Source organism: Onychostruthus taczanowskii, unplaced genomic scaffold (assembly GCF_017590055.1).
Source record: "Onychostruthus taczanowskii isolate IOZ18803 unplaced genomic scaffold, ASM1759005v1 scaffold77, whole genome shotgun sequence".
Lineage (NCBI taxonomy): Eukaryota > Metazoa > Chordata > Aves > Passeriformes > Passeridae > Onychostruthus > Onychostruthus taczanowskii.
In genome coordinates this window covers 1,095,076-1,122,257 of record NW_024505561.1, presented here as the reverse complement: position 1 = coordinate 1,122,257, position 27,182 = coordinate 1,095,076, and the positions used below count along the sequence as shown (strand labels likewise).

The 27,182-nt window shown below is 36.4% G+C and overlaps 1 protein-coding gene across 1 annotated transcript in view; it reads right to left on the bottom strand.

Annotated features, from left to right (window-relative positions):
* GPC5 (glypican 5) overlaps positions 1–27,182 on the bottom strand; it is a 572,404-nt gene that overhangs the window by 445,147 nt on the left and 100,075 nt on the right. The window contains exons 4-6 of the mRNA XM_041423410.1: positions 24,866–24,999; positions 20,632–20,744; positions 10,226–10,238 (exon numbers count right to left, since the gene is read on the bottom strand). Coding sequence (XP_041279344.1) covers positions 10,226–10,238; positions 20,632–20,744; positions 24,866–24,999 — 260 coding nt within the window. The remainder of the gene's footprint in view (positions 1–10,225; positions 10,239–20,631; positions 20,745–24,865; positions 25,000–27,182) is intronic.

Below are 27,182 nucleotides of genomic sequence, written 5' to 3'. Positions count from 1 at the left end.
AACGTAAACATTACTTTATTGTAAAGTCTGCCTTCATCATGTGTCTGATATTTGTATCAGAGATTGTCACGGGTGGTTAATACAAGTACAGTAGGAGTCAGAAATTAAGTGACAGAGCTGTGTATCACTATACTTTGTACTGTTTACATTTTTCCCAATATTATGTTTATGTACCTAACAGAAATTCTTTCCCTATCAAGTGTATTTGATCACATAATCGCAGTGAGCTACTTAACACTGCAGCCATGAAAACAGAATCTTCAGATGCAAGAGCGGAACAAACACGGCTATGTGTGACTTAACATTCAGCTACACTGCTGCCAGGGAATGGCACCTCCACACAGTGCAGGGTGGACATGCCAGCTCAGCTAGGAACCTTCTGCAATGCACTCCTTTAAGCAGGTAAGATATGTCCTGGAAGAGTTTCTTTAGTTTAGCAGAACCACACACAGGCTAAGGGAAGATGGTTGTTTCCATACAGACACACTGTTCAAAAGCAGGACTGGACACATAACTGCAATTTAAAAGTCAGGTAGATGGTGGCACCAGAACAGAACACAGACTCAACATCCTGCAAGCTGTGTAGCAATGTCTCAAGCTCACTTCCCAGGAATGACACCTTAAAGACTTCAAAGTACCTTTAAAATATTTTCTGTTATTCTCAAGAGCCCTGCTTAATGGGGGAGAAAGGAAGAAAGAGTACATTCTGGCCAGTTCACAGATCTGCTTAGACAATTGTCATGGGAGATGGTTCTGGGGAAAAAACAGGTCCAAAAAAGATGGTTCATCTTATCCAAGCTCAAGAACAGTCCACTTTCTTGTGGAGGAAATCAAGCAAAGAAGACAGGAGGCCTACATGGATGAACAAGGAACATCTGACTACCCTCACACACAGGACAAAGTCTGTAGGAGGTGGAAGTAGGGTCAAGGCACCAAGGACAAATATAGAGATGGGGTACAAGGATGGAGGCAAGTCAAAACCCACCTGGAGTTAAATCTGGACTCTCTCTCTCTGGAGAGAGTCACAAAGGATAACACGTGAAATTTTTATAGGAGAATCATAAGCAAAAGAAAGACTAAGGAAAATGTAGGACAGAACAGAGCCCTGACAAACCAGCCTTAGGTGACCCTGCCCTCAGCAGCGAGCTAGACTGAATGTTCTCCCTGCAACCATCCTATGACTGTGTGACAACCCCAGCATACTCATCTGCTGTATAATATAACTGCTTACATATAACTGTAAAATCCCTAAACCATGGCTGACTTCAAAGGACTTTTGTGTCCTGTTCATCAGGTTTCATTGACAGTGGAGGATTCCTCCTTGCTTTTTCTTTTCCAAAGGAAATGTGAAGTAATAACTACAATTTTTATCCTAAATCAGATAAAGACTTCTCTGTCCTGTGCAAAAATACAAAATACAGCACTTTGCACCTTTACTGTTATGCATATTATTAGAAAAGACTTCAGCCTTTGCAGAGAGAGAATGCCCTTACCTATTAACACCATTATGGAGACATTTCATTTAATGTGGAGTAAATGGAGTGTTGCCAGAATAAATTAGATGGACTTGAGATATGTGACGCCTCCACAAATCACCAATTATTTTCTCAGACATAACTATCATGATTTACCTCTGAGCAGTGTTATTTCTTTCTCTATCTTTCCCATAGTAATCCTGCCCTGTTTTCTGTTTTATAGCAACACTGGTCAGTATTACGGTGCCAATATCATAATAAAATGACACAAAAAACCTAAAAACTAAACAGACCCCAAACTCTGTGAGTGTGCCACAGCCCAACGTTGCTTTATGAACACTGTGTCACACAGCTCTCAGCAAGAACTTGCTCTTTTCATGCCCTCCTTACCCTTGCTGGCCACGCTATTCTGGCTGACCCTTCCTTTGCCCTGACAGAGTTGAAAATCCACAACTGTTTGGCATGCTGTGATACATGCTCCTTTCCAACAGCACATCTCCCTTGGAATACATCCTGACTGTGATGCACCACAGCTTCTTCACCTTCCCTTGGAGAGTTGCTACCTAATCAGTTCACCCAGTAAGCACACAACATTTTTTCTGTCTATCTACAATTGCTAATTGGAGCTTTCCCTATTGTTTTTTTTTCAGATGTTTTCTATGCTATGCCAAGGTAATTTAAAAATTTTAGTGTTATTCTCCACTCCATGAGCCACTGGGGATCCTACACAAATACCCAAAACCCAGAAACCTCCAATGCTGCATCATCCATTCTATTTCAGGGTGCTATTGGTCTTCCACAGCTTAACCTGCTCTTTCTGTAAGCAGGTATAGTGGAATTACAGATTTAAATGACTTGTACAAAACCTATGCTAATTTTATATTAATAATAGAAAAAACTATTACAGAAAAAGTTATTATTTTATAGAAAAAATTTTCCATTCTTAGAGAAACCCCAGCTCTTACAGCCTGATTGAGTGCTTGACCTTCTTTCTTTCCCTTGAATAGGCCTTTTTATAGCTTGTTTCTAGATAGCTACACTGAAGAAGGGAAGCAAAACCTGCAGTTAATCACCTTCTTCTCTAGAGATCAGAAATGGGTCAAGTGTAACTGTTCAGTATCTGAACAAGTAGTGTTAAATAAAAAGAATTAATGTCTTTATGTTTCTGCATGTTGATGTGAAAATATATTTGGAAATTCTTTTAAAAATCATCCATATCTATGAAATACAGCAGCAGAGTTCTTTCTGTTTATCATAAGAGCCTTTATACAAAAATAAAACTTGTCATCCTTTGGTGAAAAGCACATGTGAAATATTTGAGTGACTATGCCACTTTTAAAGTCTGTCACTCTTTGCAACAGCTTCGGCATAAATACATTTTTATCTAAACACAAACATGAGAAGAAATACTACAGTTATTGATTGCAAAAGTAATGCTGTCTGGTTACTATTTATTGAACAAATAACTCTGCCAAACAGACAGCATATTCCTCAAAAACTTCATTATCTAACACCCCAGCTTCCCAAGTACTTTTTTTGTGTGTGTGGGGCTACACACATAAGTAGTTCCTTTGATTTTAGCAATACTTCTCTGACTGCATTTACCTTCAAAAAAAGCCTTTTTCTTGTCTGAGTTAAGCAGATGACAAAGTCAAGGCAAAGGAAGCCTGAGAGAAAGATGAATCGGAAGGATTTGGGCAAGGCTTCCTATGTTATCATGGGAGGAAGGTGGCTGCTTCTCCAAAAGAGCTGCTTAGAGAAGAAGCTTAACTCAGGGCTTCCCAATCACCTTCTTGCAGTCTGTCCAGCTCTGGCTGCTGTTTAGATTAGCCTATGAAAAAGCCCAAAGTCAGATGCCTAAAGCCCAGGTTAAAACCATGCTCCATTATTCCCAGTGTTTGCAGACCAGGAACTGAAGCACGTAATCCACCATGTTGTGGCAGCAATAAAATATTTTCTTAGGCTCTAAATCCACTTCCCTGACTAGACTAGAAATGTAAAGTAGCAAACACAAAAGCCTCATCCCCAAGTTATTTTAGACAGAAAAAGGTTCAGTTTTCTTTTTCTCCCTAGGCCAGAGATTCCAATTTGAGAAACATTTCCTTTCAGCAAGAAAAATATTTCATAATCTGTATTTGTGGTGATAGTGGTAGTGTTGCATTCAAGCCCTCAAAACACTTCCTACAACTAAGAAGTACTGAAAATCAAACTATGATATAAAAAGTTACAATATTAGACAATTTCAATTATTACATGCTGTAGACTGACAAATGTGCTACTTGGTCCTTAATATGCTAAATCGACACACACAAGGACATATATATGGGATTGACAAACCTATCTAATTAAGGTTTTCTTGGTAAGTATCATCCTAGGTTTCATTTACATACTATGTCACACTGGTTTTAAAATTTTTTTAGTCTGTTTGGAGAATACACTTATGCTTTGACTTTTTTCCTATCCCACATATGTCAGGACACACACACAAAGAATACAGATGCATAAGTCAGGGTCATTACGTTTCTAAAAGAATCTATACTTGTCATTATGCAAAAAATAATAGTTGCCAGTTCTATCATTATTTCTCATGGCTTAAACAATTGCTGTAAACAATTATGTATTTACATTTTTTAACCATTGTGTCATTTTAGCCAATTGCCAATTTGTTTTGCTGAGGAAAATGGATAAAAACTTCCCTAACACACAAAACATGTTTACCCTCAAAATTTCAAAATTTCCAAGAGAGTTAAAAAAGTCTTTTTGAAAACTGTTCACGTCTTTGAAGACTGATAAAGACTTTGCAGAATTTTCTCCTATTTTCAAAATATTTTCAAATACTGACATCTTCCCTTATAAGCACAGGCAGGTTTTACAGTCTTTAAAATTTACATTTCTTTTACCAGGATGCTTGTACTGCACAGGTAAAGAACAAAAATATTAAGGAGAAACTATTTCATCTAGATTAATCCCATTTAAAGTGTTACCTTATAAATAATGGGCTTTGGTAATCAGTTTTTAATCCAAAGAAACAAACAATAATGATGAGTTACATTTTAAATTCTTTCACTAAGCAGTATATATACTTGAAATCTGAACACATCTGTCACTTTACCAAGTCATCCATCTCTTGATGGTGAAATTGAAGTGTCCCAGACTGTGTACAATTTATTCAGTGTTCCAAGACTTCAGGCAATAGGATAAAACCATCCTGCAGTGTGAGGTTTTTTTCCAGCTCTGAAGTAAACACTAGGGAGTTTAATCCACTGTCAGAGACATTTGCCCTTTCAAAGAGCAATGCAATCTCTAAGACTGCAGAAATGCAAAGCAGCTGTTTCAAAACAAGATGAAGTAAGTCTATTAGTTCACGGAATGACTGCTGCACTCAGTAGTTTTCAGTAGTGGAAGAAAATAAAATCTAACCTACCAAGAGCATCTGGGCACCCTCCTGTGAATCCTCTGCATTTCTTCCTTTTCTTTGTCTATCACAGAGTACAGTATCACATTGCTCATTTGTCTCCTTTGGTTTATTTATTAGTGTTGGCCCAAACAACATTTTGATACTGCTGAATGGAATGAGAGGACTAGCCAATACAGTGTCCTCAGACCTCCCCTTTCAAGTTATGTTTCTTCCAAGAGTCAAAAATTTCTGTGTCATTCTGCTGAGATGATCTCTTTGTTCTAGACAATCACATTGGCAGGATTTTGAAACACATCTGCTCCTTAAGTATAATAGAAAAATAATGTAGAAACCCTATAAATCAGTAAGCACCTGTAAGATCTTGAAAATTATATGATTTCACGCCAATAACAACTTTGGTTGCAAAACTTGTAATTTTTTAACCAGTACAGCTATAAAAATTGCTGTTATAGTTCCAGGTATTTCAGAAGAAATGCCTAATACACGAACGTTTTTCCCTTTAAGTTAAAAGGATCCATTCTGCTACAGGCATCTTTACACCCATAATACTGAATCCACACTGAGTGAATAACTGTACCCAGGGAGCAGAACAAGGAAACCTTAATAACAGGCTCAGCAAGAGATCTCGGTCATTTTGATACCCTTTTGTGCAAGACAGCCTGAGAATGCATAAGGAGCAAAAGCTGCAAGTAATTTGTAGCATTTCACAGTTACATTAACACCTCTAATTGTAACTGACAGGGCAATTAAGGCTGAAAAACATCCCAATACACTGCTTTGTACATGATTGTCCCACTGAAACAACAGAGCATGTACTCTGTTTGGAGGAAAAGTGTTTCACTTTATTTTCCTCCATTGAAGTAGATGCCCCAGTTCATCATGCCTCATTAGAGATTTGTGTTGCTATAAACATAATTATTTCAAACAATCACAAGATTGTTTATGTGCTTTATATCAAGCACATAATTTAACAATTCCCTCCTCAATACAAGCGTCAACAAGGTTCTTTTTAAAAAAAGAATGCTAATTGTTATATAATCCATTAAAGTAATGAGTCTTAAAATAATGAACAGGCAATATAGGCTGAATACAAATATATCACATGTTGACCTTCCTTTTTTTTTTTTAAATTGAAATCCAGACTATTCACCTCATGTGCCCAGGTTTACCAGGTTTTGTACATTTCTTTTCCTACCAGTCTCCTTTCCTCCAACACACACGCACAGCTCCCTGGGGTGAGCCATAACAAGCCAAGTTGTGTCCAATATTAGCAAGTAGCTAAATTATGTAACCACTAATTTACAGTTTGTTTTTTGGGTTTTTTTTTTTTTTTTTTTATGTCAGAACTTGATGCTTAGGGCTCAATATCTACACTACAGATATCTGTGGGAGAGAGAATACTTGATTAGATCTATTTTAATCCCAAGAGACTGAATGCCCATTAGTAGTCAGGCTGTGTTAGATGTGATTTTCAGGCACGTCTTACTGTTTAGTTTCATCTAAAAGGAATCCCGTTTATTTGGCCCAAGACTATTTCACAACATGAACTGAAGTAACTAGAGATGACTGAGAGATTTATGTCAAAAGCACACTCCTGATACAAATTAAAATGCTGCTGTATCTGATTCTTCAAGTAAAAAGAAAGTAAAAAGTCCATAATTTAGGAGAAATTAATCCCTCTCCAGTTTCTGCACATATATTCAAGATTTAAAATAGGTGGGATTTTTTTATCTAGTTTGAAAACTCTCCCCAGTCTTAGCTGTTGACTGTTTATTTTTCTATTAATCATTTGTTATATACATCTGTATATCAAACATTAATAATATCTGGCCACAATTTACACACCTTTGATTGTATAGGATACAATCTTAAAGAATATATAAGAATAAAAATAGTCTGAAGGCTGAATAATGATGTAACTAGTTCCAGAAAATAAATAAAATAGAATAACAAAATGATTGATCTTAGAAAAACACTCAAATCTATACCCAAAGTGACAGACGTCATTTTAAGGATGAGCAGTGAATTTCAGAGTGTGTTTTTGTTACCTTGCCCAACCTACACTTAAGACAGAGCATTGAAGGGAAGAAAAAAAGGATATAACACAAACCAAAACTGTAATTGCAAATGTCACAGCTATATATGGGCCTTTATGGACCTGAAAAGAAAAGTGAATCCATTAAGATGACACCAAGATATTAAAAGAATTGGAGAACTTCACATATAAAGAGAGGATGCATGAATTGGGTTTATTCAGCCTGGGAAAGACCAGGTTGAGAGGGGATCTCCCCACACAATTTATAAAAATAACTAATTATAGGTACAGAGAAGGAGGGTATAATCTTTTCATAAGGATGCACAGTGATGGAACAAGAGCTAACGTGCACAAGTTGCTTATGGGAAATGCTATGGAAAGAAATGGAAAGAAAAAGCAGCTAGACATATGGAAAGAAAAAGCAGCTGAACATCGGAATAGGCTGCTACAAAAATTAGTGAAATATCAGCCATTGGAAACATTACTTAGCTTGCCAGTGTCCTGAATATACTAATCTAGGGCCTTGACTTGTTACAGAACTTGTACCAGCAATTCCAGAGGTATTATTCCTTTCCTAATATTCCTACATATTCCTGTCCTAATGCAAGCTTTTCTGTGCTTCTGAGACCAGACTAACAAAAGAAATTCTACACACATGGTGAAAAAATATTATCTTTCTTCTTCCCATCGGAATCCTGAACTGCAGCAGTTTATGCATATTTTTACCTTGAAAATTATAAATAATAGCATATTTTTTGTTATCTTTATTCACACTGCAGACAATGAGAAAAATACAGAGACATAGTTTTTATATTCTCCCAAATTTCTGCCTTATCTGCTACAACCTGGTTTCATGAGTAAAAGACTGATAAAAGGAGAAAGCTAATGTTAAGAGGGCTTTAAAGAAACAGAATATCTCACAAGAAGTTTTAACCCTCCATGAGTGATTTGTGGGCAATATCAGCCCTGCCCTCCTCTCCTTCCCACACTTGAAAAAGTCTTTGGAGGAAGAAACTAAAAATTTGAGATACCAGGTAGCAGACTAGATAAGGAGGGTTCTTTTCAGCTGAAAATATGAGGATCAATTGAAGACATTGAGCTTCTGTTGCTTTTAATCTTTCTAAAGAAAGGAAGCATTCTTTGAGATTGTTTGCTTGGTAACTTGGCTTTTGTCACAGCAACAGCCTACTACAGACTTCCAAAACCAAAGGATTTACCAGATATCTTTCTCCATTTGTAATTGGTCTCCTCTGGACACTGCTGGGGTTGTGGACCAGGGCAAAGTGACAGCTGTTAAGGGATTGCTTCTAACACAGAAGCTATTAGTCACTGTCTTCTATCCATCCATATATCTCTCTTCCTCAGAGTCCACCAGTGCACTTCCTTTTTTTTTTTTTCTGTACTCTAATTCAGCTTTCTCTTCTGTCCTCCTTTTGCTAAACACTCATAGTATTTCCTTATGATACACCACTTAAATACCAGCGGCTGCCAAAACTTCCCTATATTAGCTTTGTACAACAGTTGCAAACACTTCGATGAAATAAGTACAGAATGAGTCAGAAAATTCAGTATTATGAAGTGAAAAACAGGTTTGGAGTTTGGGTGGTTTGTTTTTCTTTCCTCAAAGTTGTGAGCTGCTTGTTTAAACATAGCTAAGGCTAAAAGATGTTTGTATTAAAAGAGATTTTAACAGCACGTGGCATAACTTAAAGGAAGTAGAAAATAAGATAATTTTTTCCAAAAATATGAGGCGCTGTTGTAAATCACAGCTCTGATCCAGTTCACGTTGATCAGTTTTTACATTAATGTAAATGGAAGTACATCATTGTTCCATGTTATGTGGCCTTAGCACACCGGCCAAACTCAGCAAATATGTACAGAGAAGGGGCAAACACCAGAGCAAGTGAAAACAACAAAAGCAATCCATGTTTTCCCAAAAAGACCACCCTCAAGTATTTGCTTGCAGAACAAAGGGCTGCTGTGCAGGGGGTAAGAAGTGGTCACAGCACCAGAGTTCAAGGAGTGTTAGGACAACACTCTTGGGCACACAATGTGATTCTTGGAGTGTCCTGCACAGGACCAGGAGTTGGACTCGATGATCCTTGTGGGTCCCTTCCAACTCAGGACAATCTATGATTCTGTGATAAAGCGTCTCACCTTTGGATTGTGACCAGAAGTTACACTCTTCTCCACTGGGTGGCAACGCAGGATACAGCAACAGACAGAAGAGCTCTCTCCGCAGGACCACCAAAACAAGGGAGTTTTTGCTGTTTCACTTTGCAATGCTGTGAACACGGGGGGGGGAAGGCACCTTTGAACACAGGTAATTGATCATGGGCTAATCAGACTTGGTGCAGTTCAGCAAGTATTAACATAGGCCCCACCCAATTTTTTGTTTCTTTTTGATCGGAATGATGTAATGAAATGTAAACTAAAGTTACCACTAGACATGCTGGAAACTAAAGCTGACTTCTCATAAGTGCTTTTGCATATGCATCATGACTACAGTTCTGCAATTTTTTTATAATGAATTATTTTTAAAGAAATTTGAAGTAGTAGCAAGATAATGTAAGACACAAATAAGATTTAAAAAAACCTAAAAATACTATCTGATTTCTTGAAAATACAGAATGTATTTTCTCTGACAAAATTCCCTACAACATAATTACAGTATGTATCTGTACCTCTTAATTGCCAGAAGACAGGTGAAGGTGATGGAGCATTATTCTCACATCCACACAAGTTTAAATGCATAAGTTCAGAATTATTTCAATCACACATATAAATGAGAAAAATTAACTTCATACACTGCCTACACTACTAGGAGATGTTTTTCTAGGACATGAGTTGTTCTGAGAAAGAGAAAGATTTTGTTCTGTTTCTATGAAATGATAGTCTATTTTATTCAAGGTCTTTTTAATACTTTTGGAAAAAGGAGGGGAAAAAAAGGCTGTGTAAATCCCAAACAGTTAAAATGTTTTGGATTGATGCAATTATTAGAGAAAACTGCTCATCTGAACAACTGTATGATCTTTTTACATATGGCTTCTCTTCATGTATTCCAGTACAATTTGTGTACACAGCTGATACCAGAGTTTTTCTTGTCGTGAGCATCTGCTTGACCCATCGTGTGTGCTGCACCTACCACTGTGAACCATTCCAATGGCACTGCTGAGGCATCTGCCACACAGGCGCTCTCTACAGAGGAATTCAGAGCCCAGAGGAACCTGAAAGGCAGCAGGGAACAGCAAACCAATGAGCTCTAGCTGGAGTCCAGGAAACTTGGGGTATTTTTACCTTCTGATAACATCTAAGGGTGGTGCACAGTGGTGCACTTGTAACTACAGATCCCTGAGGCACAGGTTAGAAGGGACCCATTTCTGTACTTTCCATTTGGTGGCTGTGAAATATGCTCTTAATTGTGGTGGTTTTAACTGGAGTAGAGCTATTTTTCTTCACAGTGGCTGGTATGGGGCCATGTTTTGGATTTGTGCTACACAGGTTTGATAATATAGATGTGTTTGTTATTGCTGTGCAGGGTTCATACAGAGTCAAGGCCTTTTCTGCTTTTTGTACTGCCATGATGGCAAGGAAGTTTGGGGTGCATGGGAAGTTGGCAGGAGATAGCCAGGACAGGGGACCCAAAGGGATATTCCAGACCACAGGACATCATGCTCAGTATGTAGAGTGGGGGGGAAGAAGAAGGAAGGGGGGATGTTTGGAGAGATGAAGTTTTGTCTTCCCAAGTCACTGTTAACATGTGATGGGGCCCTGCTCTCCTGGAGAAGGCTGAACCCCTGCCTGCCCACAAAAAGCAGTGAATTAATTCCTTCTTTTGCTTTGCTCGTGAGTGTGACTTTTGCTTTCTCTACTAAACTGTCTTTATCTCTACCCTTGAGTTTTCTAGCTTTTACCCTTCTGATTCTGTCCCAGTCCTGCTGTTGAGGTGATGAGCAAGTGGCTGCATGGAACTCAGCTGCTGGCTGGGGTTAAACCATGACAATCTTCCCTCAGGGTGCAAATGTTTTACCATCAGCCTTACATGACTTTGAGGACAAGACTCATATGATCTAAGCTATGCAATCACTCCATGCTGCACACTCCCAAGTGATTTCAGAGGTTAGAAACAGCCAGTTCACTAGCACTAAGTAGGATGTGGCTCACTCCACTGACTGCACAGACTCAAGAAGTCCAAATCAGATGCCTATGTTTGCATAGCTATAGATGTCAGTTGAATCTCACCCCAAAAAAATGAAGTTGTACACTTCCTTGTACACTCAAACATGGCATTGTTAACATATGAATACAAAAGAATTAAATATATTGACTGAAACATAAGCTGAAATAATTTTCATTTTAAATTCTTCACAGGTGTCAAGGCAAATAAACAACTTCTGGCTGTTTGATTAAACTCTTTTTCACTATAAATATATTCCTTTACTAAGCAATTAAAATTACAGAGAGAGAGCAGAGCCTAGCTATCAGCTCTTGAACTGATTGGTAAAAAATTCTTGTTTGAAAAACTAATTCTCTCTATATTAAAATATTTATTTGAGATTAAATGATTGCTGTGTATCTCTGCAAATACAGTGTGTGCTGTCAAAAGGCTGAATGGCAGTGTTTCTAATCTGAGATTTTGTTGGGCTTGATCACAGTAAAAACCTTCCTGTACTAGAAATATATGTCATCCAGGGCCAGTTATATTTATTTAGACATTCTTGTTCAAAAACCCTTTACAATGATACCTTTCTCCATTAGCTGCTGTCTAGCCTGCCAGCACCATTCAGTGTTGTTCTTCAACCATTCAGAAATTGCAATGTGTTAACTGACAATGTTTAATACTTTTCACTGCAAGATGAGACATCCTTAAATCAAAAACATTGTTAGGATTTTTAAATTAGTTTTTATTTATTTTAAACATCTTCTGTTCAAGGGTTTCAGGAGGCACTGCTTATATACTTTTCTTCCTTAAGTAGAAAAGAGCAAGTTGTTTTAGTGTTTGTGCTGAATAATATTAGCTGTCTTCCCTGCTTTGTAGATTCCAGAAACACTTAACTAAACAATGAAAAAAATGTATTTTTATGAGATGTAACATAAAACATGTTACTTCATTTATAACTGCTGTACTAATGTGTGATTCAGATGTTTTAAAGACATCAGGGTATGCCAGTGAGGCATATTAAAATAACGATTGCTGGGAACCTATTTTATACAGGAACATAAGCATCTCTCAAATATTGTCATTGTCATATTTTCAAAAATGACATGAACACACAGGTTTTTATAGCACTTTATAAGAAGTACTTTAAGAACTGTTAATAACAGTTTATAATAACTGTTTGTAAGAACTGAACCTTGCCCAGAGAGATTGCAGAGTCTCCCTCACTAGAGATATTCAAGAACTGTCGGGACACAGTCCTGTGCCATGTGCTCTGGGAGGACCCTGCTTGAGCAGGGAGGCTGGACCAGAGGTACCCCTGTGGTGCCATCCAACCTGACCCATTCTGTAATTCTGTGATTCTGTGGATGAAGACTTAAAACTTGGAGTTCTAGATAGCACAATATCACCCACAGTGAAAACAGGCTAAGGAAACAGGGAAAATTAATCTTCTTTTCATAAACACTCTACTTCTCTCCAAATCTGTTCCCAACTTCATCTTACATTTAAACTGAAACTTTGAGAAACTATGTGAAACGCAAGGTTTGGTGCCTTATTCAAGAATATGTTCCATCCTTGACCTATAGTACTGAGGAAGAATTAAACTGATGCTTTTTCTTGTGTAATTAATTTATACAGTTTAGCTCAGTGAGCCTAATACATCACTTAGACCAGAAGATCAGTACTAGCAAAAACAGATCAACAGTATTATATGATATTACATGCAGTATATGGATAAATATGGGTACCTAGTTTTCAAGTGAAATATCACAAACACTTAGACATGGCTGCTCTGGATCAGTTTACCACCTGTAATATTTAGTCTTGAGGTTATTTTGGTTTTTTGTCTCAGCATAGATACTCTGTATTAGCTTGAGTTACTAGGTATTTTAACATTCTATAACATAAATTCTACCAGTACTTTTAGACTGATACCCTTTACAAAGGGGAGAAAAAGTCCTTATAGGAAGTTCTATCCAGCTATTTGGAAGACTAAACTAATTGCATCCTACAAGGGTTCATTTATCTCTTCACTGAAAAAGAGGCCAAGAGGCCCATTCAGACATGCATTTCTTCACACAAATACCCAGAGTGTGTAAGATCAGGAATAACACAAGTTTCAACATGGCAAGCTCTTACTAACGTAAGACACAAATGTGTTTAACATGACAGAGATTCACTCCTCAGACTAAGGAAGAGAAGCTACATCTTATTATACAGCAGTACACTAGAATGCAACCCCTCCAACCAAGGGATTTTCTCAAATATGCATAAAGTTTGAAGGAAGGTCTTGCTGGCAGCAGAGATATCTTGTTTATTCTGAAAGGACGACAACTCATTGTGAGATTGGACTGGCTTTTATGCTTCCTATTTCCTCTCTCTGTCTCATATGTATAAAGCATGTTTTTAGGAAGAATCTGAACAGTCTTCTGTTGCATGACTGTAACAATTTATTTCAGCTGCTTTGATCTGTTATAATAATTTCTGATATCTTAGGTGCTCCATGAGCATGAAAGCCTTTCAGATTTGGATGTGACTATTCACATTAGTGCTTGACTGGATCATTTACTAAGGCTACAGCATGGCATACATGGGTGTACCTGTGTCCTTTTCACTGGGTTTTGCTTCAGTCTTTTTTCACAGAGAGTTGTCACAGAAGCACTCATAGCAGGTAGGCATTAACTGGGCTGCCTCATTAAATTTTTGTGTGGAATACTACACTTCAAAAATTAAAATTTCTTCTGAATTAAGCAGCTTCAGTTTGGGTTATTCAATGAACTGAGAAAAAAAAATGAGCTAACATCCCTGATTTCTAAATTCACAGTTTTCATTAATGCAGCCTAATTTTCCTGAGAGCCCACATGTGGACTGGTGCTAAAAAACTTTGACCCTAGAAACACAGTGTTACATTGGAAATAGAAAAAAAATAGTAATTTTAATGAATATAAGACAATTTGTGCTTCCAATCACATAATTTTAGAGGAATACAAGGAGAAGCTGAGCTGCTAAAGAAGATAAGAAACCATAACTTTTATTAAGAAGGACAAAATTATATTTTGAAGTACATGCTCATAGACTAACAGTTCTAAATGGCAGATTAGTTTTACTTCATTAGAGAGGATCTAATGATTTTTTTGACTACAAAAGCACCAAGAAATGTTTTATAAAACTGGAAAGAATATTTGTTTCTAGAAAAAATAATGAATGAACCAATTTTTGAATGCATTAATTAAACTATATGAGGATCAATTTTTTATTATCTGTATTATATAAATGACACTAAAAATACCAATCTGTACACATAAAAATCTATAGAACATTCATCAAAATAGAACTACAAAATGTAAAATTTTCTTATATAAAGAAAAACTTTCTGCAAAGTGTCACAATTAGACTCATAGGAAAAATTTGTGGTTTTCACATAAGTCTCCTAACCAATTTCCAGACTTTAAAGGCACCCCGCTTGAGTATCTGTGTCATCTGTAAAAATGTAAAAAGCAAAACCCTCAGCACAATCTATGTATCAATAGCACACATTCACAGACAGGGCAGGATGCTCAATGAAAATCTGACCTATAGCTGCCAAGAGAAAAAGTCTTCAGCAGAGGTTGCATAATAACACAAAGGTTGAAAGGAACGTCTGTAAATGCTGCAGTGCTGAACATCATTACACTGAAGTCTCCTCTCTGGACTGGTAAAGTTGCAGAGTTTATAGAAAACTGTTGTGGGTATTACACTGAAAGAAGACCCCATAGACAATATTTCAAAACCCAAAATATTGTTTAAATAACTTATTGAGGGTACTGTATCAAATTGCCATGGCTAGAGGTGATAAATAACTTGGATTTAGAAATATAAAATGTTTCAGAGTATCAGTGTGTGAAATTGTAAAATATCACTACACTTACTATTTAAAAGAGATCTAAGTTGAATTCAGTAAGAGCATATTTCTTTTATAAGAACTTCAACAAGGCACAAACTTTCCATCTAGTATAATCTACTATGACTCATAGTTATTTATTCTATGCAAGGTTTATTTTTGAACTATGCATCAAAGTCTCCAGCATGAGTTTTCCTTGGTTTTAACATGAACCCTTATACAAAAAGAAGGCAACAGATTTTTATTTTTATTGCCTCCATTCTTTCATGTTATAAAGTGTAGTAAAGTAGTCCTGAATTCACCTGGAAAACCTTTAAAAGTCATCAGATCACTAATATTAAATTATGCTTCCTATTTTTCTATGATAGTGTAAAATGAAAAGCCAAAACCTTCCAAAATGAAGTCATGAGGATGCAATAATTCAAACTTGGAATATTCTTTGTTACTGTTCTTTATCATGCCTACCTTTGAGTAGTCTTCTGTGACTTTAAAAATACTACAGTTTATTTAGCATGGTGCTAATCTTGTATTTTAATTTAAAAAGTCAATAAAATTTGTAAATTATTACCAACCTAATAGAGATTAATTCACCCATTGTCACTATTAGAGGCTTTGCTGTGCACGACAAACAAGTGCAATGATTATAGGGCAAACAGTACAGAAAATTATATATTTGCTCAAGCAAACAAAAGGAAAAGTAGAACATTTATTTTGAGATTATCAAATGCAATACACACTTTGCTGATTTTATGTAATTAAATCCATTCCATCCTGAAGCGACATGTGATTTATCTAATCATATAGTGAGAACAGGTATTACCAATATTAAAGCAGGAAGTACTTTTATTGTTACAACTCACAGCAAAATAGGGAACAAACCCCAGAATTATTACAAAGGAAGGGATCTTATGCCAGTTCATGTCTTTTCTGTGTTGACACAGAAATATGTATCATAAGCCCCTCTTAAACTGACTCACTGCTTTGGCATCTGAAAACTTCTGGTTCTCTTGTGGAAAGCTAGTGGTGTGAAGATTTTTGAGTTCATGGGGAGATTGAATGTTCACAGTTCTGAGCCAGGCATCTGCAAATTTGCATATTTTGAGGAAGTACAAGCTTACAGTTGTTTTTTCTCCATGATCTGTCACTGGTCCTTGTTGGCAGCAGCCTATTGGGCAAAGCAGTAAGATCCATAATGGGCTGTTCCTACATTTTATGTTGCTCAGGCACAGCTTTTGCATAGGTGTCAAGTGGTGCTTTAGATGGCAGGTTACATTTTAACTTGTTTTAAAAACTGATGATTAGTTCAAAGAGAAGGAAATTAAAATCAATTTATTAACTTCCCTTATATAACCATTTATCTTCTTTTGTTGGGTAAGAACAAGAACAGGATTGTAGTAGTTTCAGAATATTTAAGAACCAAAAGAGAAAATTTCCCCAGCCTAAGAGCTGTGCTAAAGCTAAGCATTTATTTGATGAGAGATGCTTATTATAATCACTTTTTAACGATTTGCTCAGCAATTAAAATCAATCATGCTGTTTAATTTCTCTTAATTTGGATACTTCAGATATACGCTTTATATGAAATTCTTCCTTCAAAACTTGATTAGCTGTTTTTAATAATCTCCATTACTCCTGAATCTTTCAACACACAAAATATTACTATTTTTTTCACTCACATCTATTTTTATTTCAGTTAAATCGCTGGTCCCAAGATGTACAGTATATATTATGCTCTCCTCTGTGTATTTTTAATTTATCTCTCTTCACATTCTAGCCAGGCTCTCTGGACAACCAAAGCTGCATAAATGTCAGTTAAATCTCTTTATGTTTGTGAAGTGGAACAATCTCAGTCTATTTACACAACTCCCATTATTTTAGTTTTAATGCTAAGATGCCACTGAAATTCCAAACTCATATGCTTTGGTAGTGCATAACTTATTAATTTCAATTCCTCTTTTTCCACTGAATTTAATGAATCCTGTAACACTAAAGTTCAGGTACTTCATCACAACATTCAACTGTGGCTTTGAAAGTGAAGTTTGAATTTCAGTTTCATGCTAGACCACTGCAGTCACACAATTGGGTAAGACAGGCAAGGGGCTGAAGACTCCTCTAAGACGTCTTGTGCCTCATGCTGCAGCGACACAGACCTCATGAGAGGGGTCTTGTTCCCACAAGTCCTGGCCACTACTGATCCTGCCAGGCATGAATGCAGGAATGTGGGAATTCTTGTCTGAAGTTCTGATGAAAGCATGAGCCTGTACTGTGTGAAATGCTAGATCCACAATAATTTCTAGAATTGCAAAATCAAGGGCCACATTTCCATGGTATTGTGATTTGGAGAAAAAAAAAAAAAAAAAAAGAAGAAAAGAAAAGAAGGCTTAAACCAAAAATGGAACAGCTGAAGTGTATGAAATGTAAACTGTTAAGTAAGCTTTCATTTCAATAATACCATTTTTCATTTTGTGACCTTTTTCCACCCAGGCTTGATAATCTTTTGGATAACATTAGAGAAGGCAAAGGTTATAAGATTTAACTGATATCCAATATTGTCAGTGTTAAAATCTTTGAAATGCTTCTTTTAGAAAGACGCACAAAAAATGAAAATGAAAAACTGCAAAGACTTTTTTTTCCTCATTCATCTTTCTTCGGTCTTTGGAGCTTTTTTCTACTGGCAGCTTGAAACACAGATACAGCAAGCAGTCTAAGCAATCTCCTCCGGTCCTGATACACCAGCAATACATAGTTCATTATATTGTTTTCTCATATCAAGCCCAAATTTCAGTCATCAGCAGCTAGCTATGGCACATGTTTTTGAAACAGAAGGCAAAAACAGATGGAAAAGAATGAAGAATCTCAAAACACATAAAATCTATTTGTCTTTAACTTATTTGAACAATGTCGATTTTTCCCCACCAGTGCCAGAAACACTGGTGAGATGCACTGATGAGTTCATCAGTATTGTTATTTATTATTCTATTAGTGGGAAGGCAGGATGAGGAGAGAAAAAAAAGAGTAAATAGAGTGAATGTACAGGTTCTTCAGTATTTAGAGAGAAAAGCAATGATGCCTGCTCAGTCATTATTGCTTCTAAAATGTCACAGTATCCTGGCATCATGACAATAGAAGTTGAGCAACACAGGATTTAGATAATCCTGGTTTCAGAATCATAGAGCTAAAGGAGATTTTAAGAAGTTATCCATTTTATCTCCACATTGCTAAGAAAAATCAGCTTTTGCTGCATCATTTCTCAGTGACTGCCTTGCCTATTCTTAAAGATCCTCCTTTATCTAGATGCTGTACAACAAAACTACTTATTTTTGTCCTTGTCACTAAAAAACTCTTGCTAATGTTTAAGCAGAATATATTTTAAATGCTTGCTATGCATCCCAGCTATTACAAAAGCAGATACTAGCAGATACTAGACACTTCTTCTTAGGTCATCACTTCTGCAATAACAATACTAACAGTAAAAAAAACTCATCTTGGTCAAAGAGCAGGAGAGCTTTCCCCCCTTCAGTTACAAAACAAATATAAACAAATAAAATTGAACAAAGAGCATTTTGACTGAATAAAAAGCGGTGGAAGCGGACAGATCTGAGTGCCTTCATGAAGATGCTGAAACAGGAGATTGTGTACCACAATGTATTTAGTACACAGTCAGAGGTCTTGAGATGTAGGAACTAATCTGCAGGTCTCAGCTCCATTTGATAATCTAGAGCAACTCAGGCTTTCCTGCTCTTCTGGTTTTAATAATCATTCTGTACTTCTATCTACATCTCAGCTCTTTCAGGAAGCTGACACTGACATTTACTGACCAAAAATATAAATATGTTTTATTTAATGCATTATGCATTAAAAATTAAATCTATTTAATGTGTTTATGCATTAATATACATACAATGACAAAATAATTTCGTTAAGAAAATTTTTTCATTACACTCAGTGTTATTCCTTACTTTTAAGACACAGTGCTTTTTTCATCCATTATATCTTTGGCTGGATCCAATATTAAATATATTATATGCACACATATATAAAATAGCATATATATAACATATTATATATAAGCATAAATATTAAATTACTTTTAAAAAATACTACGAAGTTACTACTAGAATACTACTAGAAAATTTAGAGAATGTTTCATTTCTTTATCAGGTCCTTAGTGTCAAATCAAACAGTACAGTATAATAGTATAAACAAAGTAATAGTATAACCATATAACATGATACATACAGTATAATAGTATCATATGACAAAATAAGAAAGGTTTGAAAATATCTAATGTAATAATAGTAAGTATATAAGCAGCCACAAGTAATGATAAAAGAACCTTGTTCTTAGGGAATATGTAATTACAAGACCTTCACTTTATATTGTTACTGAAATATTTGTTAGGAATACTTCAAGTGAACCAGGGAATGGTCAGAAAAACAAAAGCAAGCAGGTAAAGTTGAGAATAAATCTCAAATACAGCTGCCTAAAGAAGGAACATGGCCTCTTCAGAAGATTGTTGAAATCCCTGGGCAAGGCTGGCAGTGAGACTGTCAAGGGAGTCACCCACTCACTGGACTTTGGTGGTGCCAAAGCACGGGACTGCCCGAGAAGATAAAGAAAAGTGGGCCTGTAGCTGTTTGGTAAAAGGATGACCACTAAGTTTCCTCCTGTATCAATTAATAAATGACAGCTCCCACCAAACTTTTTAGAGATACCTAAAGGTGCATATTGCCCACTGCTCTGTTTGCTAGCTCACACTTTACTAACTCTCCTCACAGCCTTCATTGATATGACTTTTGATACCACCTACCAATCCACACCACATTAACATAATGATTTTTATGACAAATAACTGCAACAAACTTTTCAGTATTTTGGTTTCTGTCATCAGCAAGGGAAGGATTTCTTCAAGAAAGAAATACTTGAGAAATACAAGAGAAATACTTGAGAAAAACAAGAGAAATACTTGTTTTGGTGATCAAAGCAATAAAGCAAAAACACAGAGATGAGCTCTCTGAAAATCCTTCTCCATCCAAAAATACTAGTGTTTTATAAGCTGTGTAATATACTGATTCCAGAGACATACATCTAGGACTGTAGCTGTTTATTATCTCTTCTTTGCCACTGCTTAATGATGTCTCCCAAGCTGCTGCATATATAAAAAATAAATGTTTCTCTTTTAAAATGTTTTATCTTCACGTTTAACTTTTAGTTCTCTCATGGGAAACCATATATATTAAGAGATTACTTCATACTTCACAGCAAGAGAAGGTTTTAAGCTTGAGTCTCTTACCACATGCTGCATTAAAAGGAACATTTTATAAAGACCAAGCTCAAACAAAAATCCATATTCTTTTTGTCCAACTGTATTTTGTAAATGCCAATCCAGCTTCTTTTCCAGTGTATGTTTAGGTGCTGCGAATTCGAAGGAAAAATTATGTGAAGAACATTGGAACTCTTTTTTTCTTTTTCTTAAACAGAGATGCAGGGAGATTTTATTTACTGTGTACAGGTGAAGCCCAAGAGAAGGGAACCCACGCTTATTTATTTTTCAAACTAATCTTGACACAGACACAGGGAAACACCATACCTGACTGGAATAGAAGTTATTTTAGAAGAGAAAAAAGACAAAAAGTGAGCCAGAAAGCTACCTTGTTCCAACACCTTCTCCATTCCAGCACGGGAGCCCATCGGCAGCTGCCAGCTCGTTCCCGCACAGCTGATCCGCCAGGCCGCCGTAGAAGGCCTTGTAGAGCCGCAGGTGGCTGAGAAACTCCCTGCACACGGGAACACCAGAAATAATTGTCAGTGTCAACCAACAACACCGAGCTGTCCTGCTGTTGTGCATTTCTGTAAGATAAGGAATGTGTTTATTCCATTACTCTCCACTGGTTCCAGGGATATTTTAAATTGATCTGTCAATAGATGAGTTTGATTCTTTTAGATACGCTTCATTAGTTTACAAAGTTGATACTCCCACTGCTCAAATTAAAAAAAAAAAAAAGCCAAAAAAAGCCTGCTTTACATATGCTCTGGAACAGGAACTATTTCTTTCAACCTGAAATTTTCTTGCATTGTAGTGATACAGTTAGCAATGCTATAGTTGGACAAATAGATGAAAAAATGCTCCAAATAAAAAGCATAGCAAATAAAAAAATAGGTGCAGATGAATAAGTCTCCTGTTTTCCAAAAGTGCTGACAAGAAGTCCCCTACCTATCTTTACAAATACTACAAAAAATGTTTTTTAAAGTTATGCAGTGACTCAAGATTCAGGTAAGATGGGTTTAAGATGTAGGGGTTCAGTATTTAGTAAAGATTAAAATAACCATCTGAAGAATTGCATCATTTCTACCATGTGCTGTGCTGGAAGGTTATAAATTATGTATTGTTATTTTAAATAATTTTAAAGATGCCCAGAGGTAATGATAAGGTTTTGTACTTAATTCAAAACAAATGAATTACTTTTTGGTTGGCATGTTCTTAATAGAATTGTGGTATTTAATATACATTGTTTGTTTATGAATTGAAAATCTCTTTCTGGGAGACCCTTTCCTACTGGGAAAAATTAAGATACTTATTCATTCTGAAATGGAACATGACACATTACTGAGTTATTTATGACCTGCAGGCACACAGAAAAGCCCTGCCAAATGCTGTACTCTGTTACTGCTCTGTAACCCAGCAAGCTCCACTTTACGTTAACTCTTTTTATAGTGTCTGGAGTTGTGAAAAAATGCCAGAAATAGTATATACATTTCCCTATATTTAATTACCATAGGACTATATGCTATAGGGAATTTAATTGTTTAGTATTGTTTACCTCAAATTAAAACAGATAAAACATCAGTGATTTATACAGTCCGTCATTTAAAAAGCCATATATTCTTTCATGTAATAGGGCAAATATTTTACACAAACTACAGTAATTTTATTTTACTATGTCTATTAAATGTGATGTGAGTGCCCTACTAATTCTAAAACTGCAGTTCTGAAAAATCCCATGTAGGGTCAATTTTGACTATGCAACATATATTTGCCTATGTGCATTAGGTTTTAACTATGATTCATCCACACTCTCCTAGCCATGAATAATCATATCTTTTGTTTCTCCACACCCAAAACTGAACCCAGTGTGCACAGTGGCTTTGCAATTTCCCTCCAAATGCCATTGAGTAGATTGACTTTGATTTTGTCTATGGTTTATGTTTACATTCTGGATGAAAAATAGTGTTTAGATAGTCCTCTCAAAGTGAACAGTGGAATTTCTTCTGAAGAAGAAATAAAAGTAAATAAATATAGCTGTCATAATATCTTGTCACAAACTGCATTCTAACAGAAAGGTCATTTGGTTTATTAGTAAATACATCCTCAGGCAAAGATAAATTTAATAGAGAAGTAATAACTGATTTCAGCCCCTGTTGATGTCTGACCAAAGTAGTTAGAAGGGCAAATGGTATGAATGTCAATTTTCACATGATCATCCCCTAGACCAGATAGCATGTAATTACAGGCAGCTGACCACAAATGTGCAATCACAGTCAGTGGAAGTTGAAGATAAAAAATAATTCTGAATAAACAGATAAAAAGTTTGTTGTTGTTTTTTGTTTTTTGGGTTTTTTTTTTTTTACAATTTCATCCTCTGTACTAGAAGCTGTTTACAGTTCTGGAGAAAAAAAGTATTACACACTTCCAAGTTTGTATGTTGCTATGGAAGGGTTTGCTTCGATTTTTTAAAATTCATCTAACAATTTTTTGGCATCAAAAGAAAGGAGAAATTTCTTTTTTTTCTCGTACCAAATAGTACCAGAAAATACCAGCTTAGGTTCAATGGTAAAAATAATTCATGAGAAGTTCAGGCAGCAGCAGCCCAACATGGACTTTAAAATGTAAACTTTCATCTGGACATGCATTTGGAAAACAGAAATACCACAGGAGGTAAATAAGGTGGAGTTAGAGGAGAGCATTTCCTTAAGACCAGGCTGCAAGCACTCACTGAAGTCACACTTCCACGTGAGGTTCTTACAGTTGCTATGGGAATATAAAGTAAAATGTAAAGTGACTGTGCCTGATAAGGAAGGAGGTGATCCAGGAGGCAGCAACTGCAGGTGACAGCAGATAGGAAATTGTTAAACTGGAATCTGCATCAATGGATTTCAAACTTTCTTTGCCTTCCCCTTTTTGGTGCAGTTTGCATGCCATGAAGTGTCTCCAGAATCTCAGACAGAAGGGAAGGGAAGGGAAGGGAAGGGAAGGGAAGGGAAGGGAAAACAATGTTGCTTTGTGTTGCCCCTCTCAGGGGTCTCTCAGGCAATGTCCCTCAGGTCAATAGAGTGTTCTGCTTTGAAACATGGAATAGTCCTGGTTTAAGTGAGATTTTAGAATACGGTATTGTGTTTGCAGAGTGTTAGCAATCAGAAAACATCAAGAACTTGCATGTAACTGAAAAACATGCACCCATGTAATGGTGCTCGCTGAAAAATGTCTGTGCTGGCTAAAGCAAACTTATGGTTTGCATATCTTCCTGTTACCACAATGTTTTCAAAACTCTCTATTTATATTTTGCATTGTTGTTTTTTGTTTCCACTATTTAGTAACTGAAGGTCCTTACACTGAGAAGAATGGTTTGCCTTTGAAGCTCAGAGGCACCTTTTCTTCTCCAGACATCAGGAGTGAGCAATTATTCCCTGCAATTCTCTCACTTCTGTTTCCTTCTGCACTACAAAGTGAAATGAGAGAAAAAAGAGGACAAAGAAAACTTCTCTGTACTTTAGTAAATGCTGTAACATAAATGAAATTTCTGATTTTAACTTGGTACTTTATTTGCATAATGGAGCCTTTAATCTTAACTGCAACATTCCTAATGCCTTAGAGTGCTATTATGGCCATTAAAAATGTGATTAACTTCTCTAAATATAGATTGGCCTTTGAGATTCCTTCAGCTACCTATGATATCTGCAGAAAGCTGGAAGCCACCACAGAATCACAGAATCTGCTGATTTAGAAGGGACTCACAAGGATCTTTGAGTCCAGCTCTTAGCCTTGCACAGGACCACTCTCAAGAGTCCCACCATGTGCCTGAGAGTTATGTTCCAAACACTTCTTCAACCGTGTCAGGCTTGAACTGTATGATACAACTTATAGGACACCTGTGTCCTTCTCAGCAGGAGATCAGCTGGGACACCCCAGGGTATCTCTGAGTGGCACTGGATGCTTACAGACCTGTGGGCAGCTAAAATGACTTCTCCTTTCCGCAGACTGTAATGGCAGCTCAAACACCTACCTCACACAGTTACACAAAGTTCACCCTGTAATGCTGAGCCAGGTTTAAATGAAATCTCCAAGCCTCTGCAGTCACTTCATTTCACTATATACCAGCAAAAGAGCCACAGAAAAAAAAATCAGCAGGTCTTGCTTGAACAAGGCTTTCAAGATTTAGTCCCAAATGCTTAATTGTCTGGCTTTTTACAGCAGAAAGGTATGTAAGAAAAGTCATTCATTTTTTCTGTCTTATCAGCTTGTACAAATAGTTTTCTGTAAAAAGCTACAGTCACTTTTTTCAGATTTAATAATGCCTACTGATATGTAAAGTTAAATTTAATTTTAAAAATTACACATAGAGCTAACACACATATTCTATCAACGTTATCCACCCTCCTAAATAATTTAAACCACACCAAATTACTCTGGTCATATGTCCATTACTTCTGAAAACAAAATCTAGTAATTAAATTGCCGTTTCCAAAATGTAACAGAGTAGACTGTGTTGCTAAAATGTTTCATTCTTTGGAGACTTTATTTGCTAGTAATGCATGCCATTGCATTGAGCATAACCTACTCTGTTGTAAAATTAATGGCTTACTTTAGTCTTTCTTTCTGGCTGTAAAACTAATGTCTTACTTTCTTCTGTTGGTGAGTGTTTGTTCACTGTCTCTGGAGAACATCTTCAACCCTTGATTATCTTTGTTCTGATCAAAGGAGCAACCTGGAGACTGTTTAGGCTTCCTTACAGGAGGACCACATATCTTATTCACCTAAAAGGAAAAAAAGTCACAAGAAGAAGGAAAGAACACATGTAAGCAACAATTGCTATGAGTCTCTCAATTCAGCTTCACTACATTTTAACAAGAAAGATAGACTAAGCTACAAAAAGCATCATTAATTATCACACTATGTAACACTGTATCCATAATGAATGCAGCAAACACATAATTAGTCATTTTATAGTAAAAAAAAATAGTAAAAGCATTCCTTTTTTAGGGATACCAAGTGTATAAGAAAGTCACCATGCATTTTATTGATTGTGGTGCTTTTTTTCCCATAAGGAAGTGTATTTTTATGTAGACGGTATCAGAATCCTCAGAGAATATGATGTGTTGTGAACAACAGCATATTTACATTTGTTCTGTAATGTATCCCAATCACATTTCTAATATGCATTGAACTTTGTGCCTTCTTTCAGGGTCGATGAATATTATGGCATATTCAGCCCAGTTACACAAAGATATAGTGAACAGTTAGCAGGGTGGAAACTTGCATTACAACACTGAAAGACGTTAAGGTAATGACCCAGGATGGAAGTTTAATGATATTGGACCACAGTTGTTGAAAACATCAAGCAGCTTTCTGGTCTAGATGTCAACAGATAAAAATTCACATGAAGTCTCATTTTCTTCTTTGTAAAATGTGATACTGGGCATTTTGTATGACACAGGGTATCACATTCATAGCTCATTACTCAAATGTGATACTGGGCATTTTGTATGACACAGGGTATCACATTCATATCTCATTACCTAGTCATTGAATAAAAAAAAATTAGGAATATACATATATTTATTAAATAAGGGATAGTTATGCTTGTAATCACATCTGACAAGATACATTAAGCAGACTGAACAGCATGCATTTGTGTAAGCTAGCACTGGTAAAAAACTAATACTGAATGTGACTTATGAAAACTTGGTAGTCATTAGGTAGTCAACTTTTAGAGAGAAAAGGGGAGAGAGGAGATCAATGTGGCCTCTAAGGCAGACATCCAACCTTGAAGCAGAAACATATTCAAAATGCTACCATGTGAAGGAAGGAGTGTGTATGCTACACAAAAAGGATTATTGTTTCCTATTTTATATTCCCACATATAAGAACAGAGACAGCAAATAAATCTCATTTTCAAGTTATCATCATGCATTAAAGAGAGAAATGCAAGTCTTACAGACCATCTTTCCAACTAAGAACTCCTGCAGAGCTAGTTAAGAAATAAATTTAAAATATAAAATAGAATAAACACATTTAATTTTAATGAGTTTGTTGGCATGCATGTTGTACATGGTGACAATGAAAGATTCACTGAATGCATTTGCTTAGGTCAGTGAAAAGAAGAAAGAATCAGCATTATTACTACATAAGGACTAGTGTTCACCTTATGATCTGAAGTGGAAGGTAAAGTTAAAAGTGAGTGGTCCTTTTAGGCTGTGGTTCACGTGTCACAACACAGGCAGCCAAGTTATAGTTTAGACCCACTCCAAATGACATGCCTGAATTTACCTGCAAGACAATAATCTCTGGACATATGACTAATGTCCTTTAAGGGATTACACTTTGAACATCACTTGAGGCATTCATGTCACCATTTCTTCTTAGAGGCAGTGTCTCTCTGGACAGCATCTTACTACATTCCTTCTTGTCCTCAAATTCAGTTTCAAACCTCCTTCACTCTATTTCCCCCAATACTTTTTTCTCAGAACACATTAAAGCATATTCCACCGGTTTAATTGGACTCCTCATTTTCCCCCCTTGCAAGTTTCTACACCTTTTCTGTGCTTCATGCACCCTTATGCAAGTCTGCTCCTTCAGTGCCAGCCTCTGCAGCAGCTTATCACATCAGCCCCTCTATGCCAATATAATGGAGATATACCAGAGACACAAAATGTTTCCATCATTTCATTTGTCTCACTTTTATCATATTCTTTTATGCTCACTGAAGTGATACAGGGAGTATTATGCTTATGATCAGCTTCTATGACAAAGCAACTGATTGTTTGAGTTGCCTCAGTTCCAGCTTCCCGTATACTCTTCAGCTATTCTTTGTCTTACCAAAAATAAAAATAAGGTTTAACAGAGAGTGAGAGTCAGATCCAGATGTTTGGGAAGGAGTCATATCCAGATGTTTTGTCTCTTGACATGCCTGGGTCAGGTGTGTAGGGTGTTATAGGTC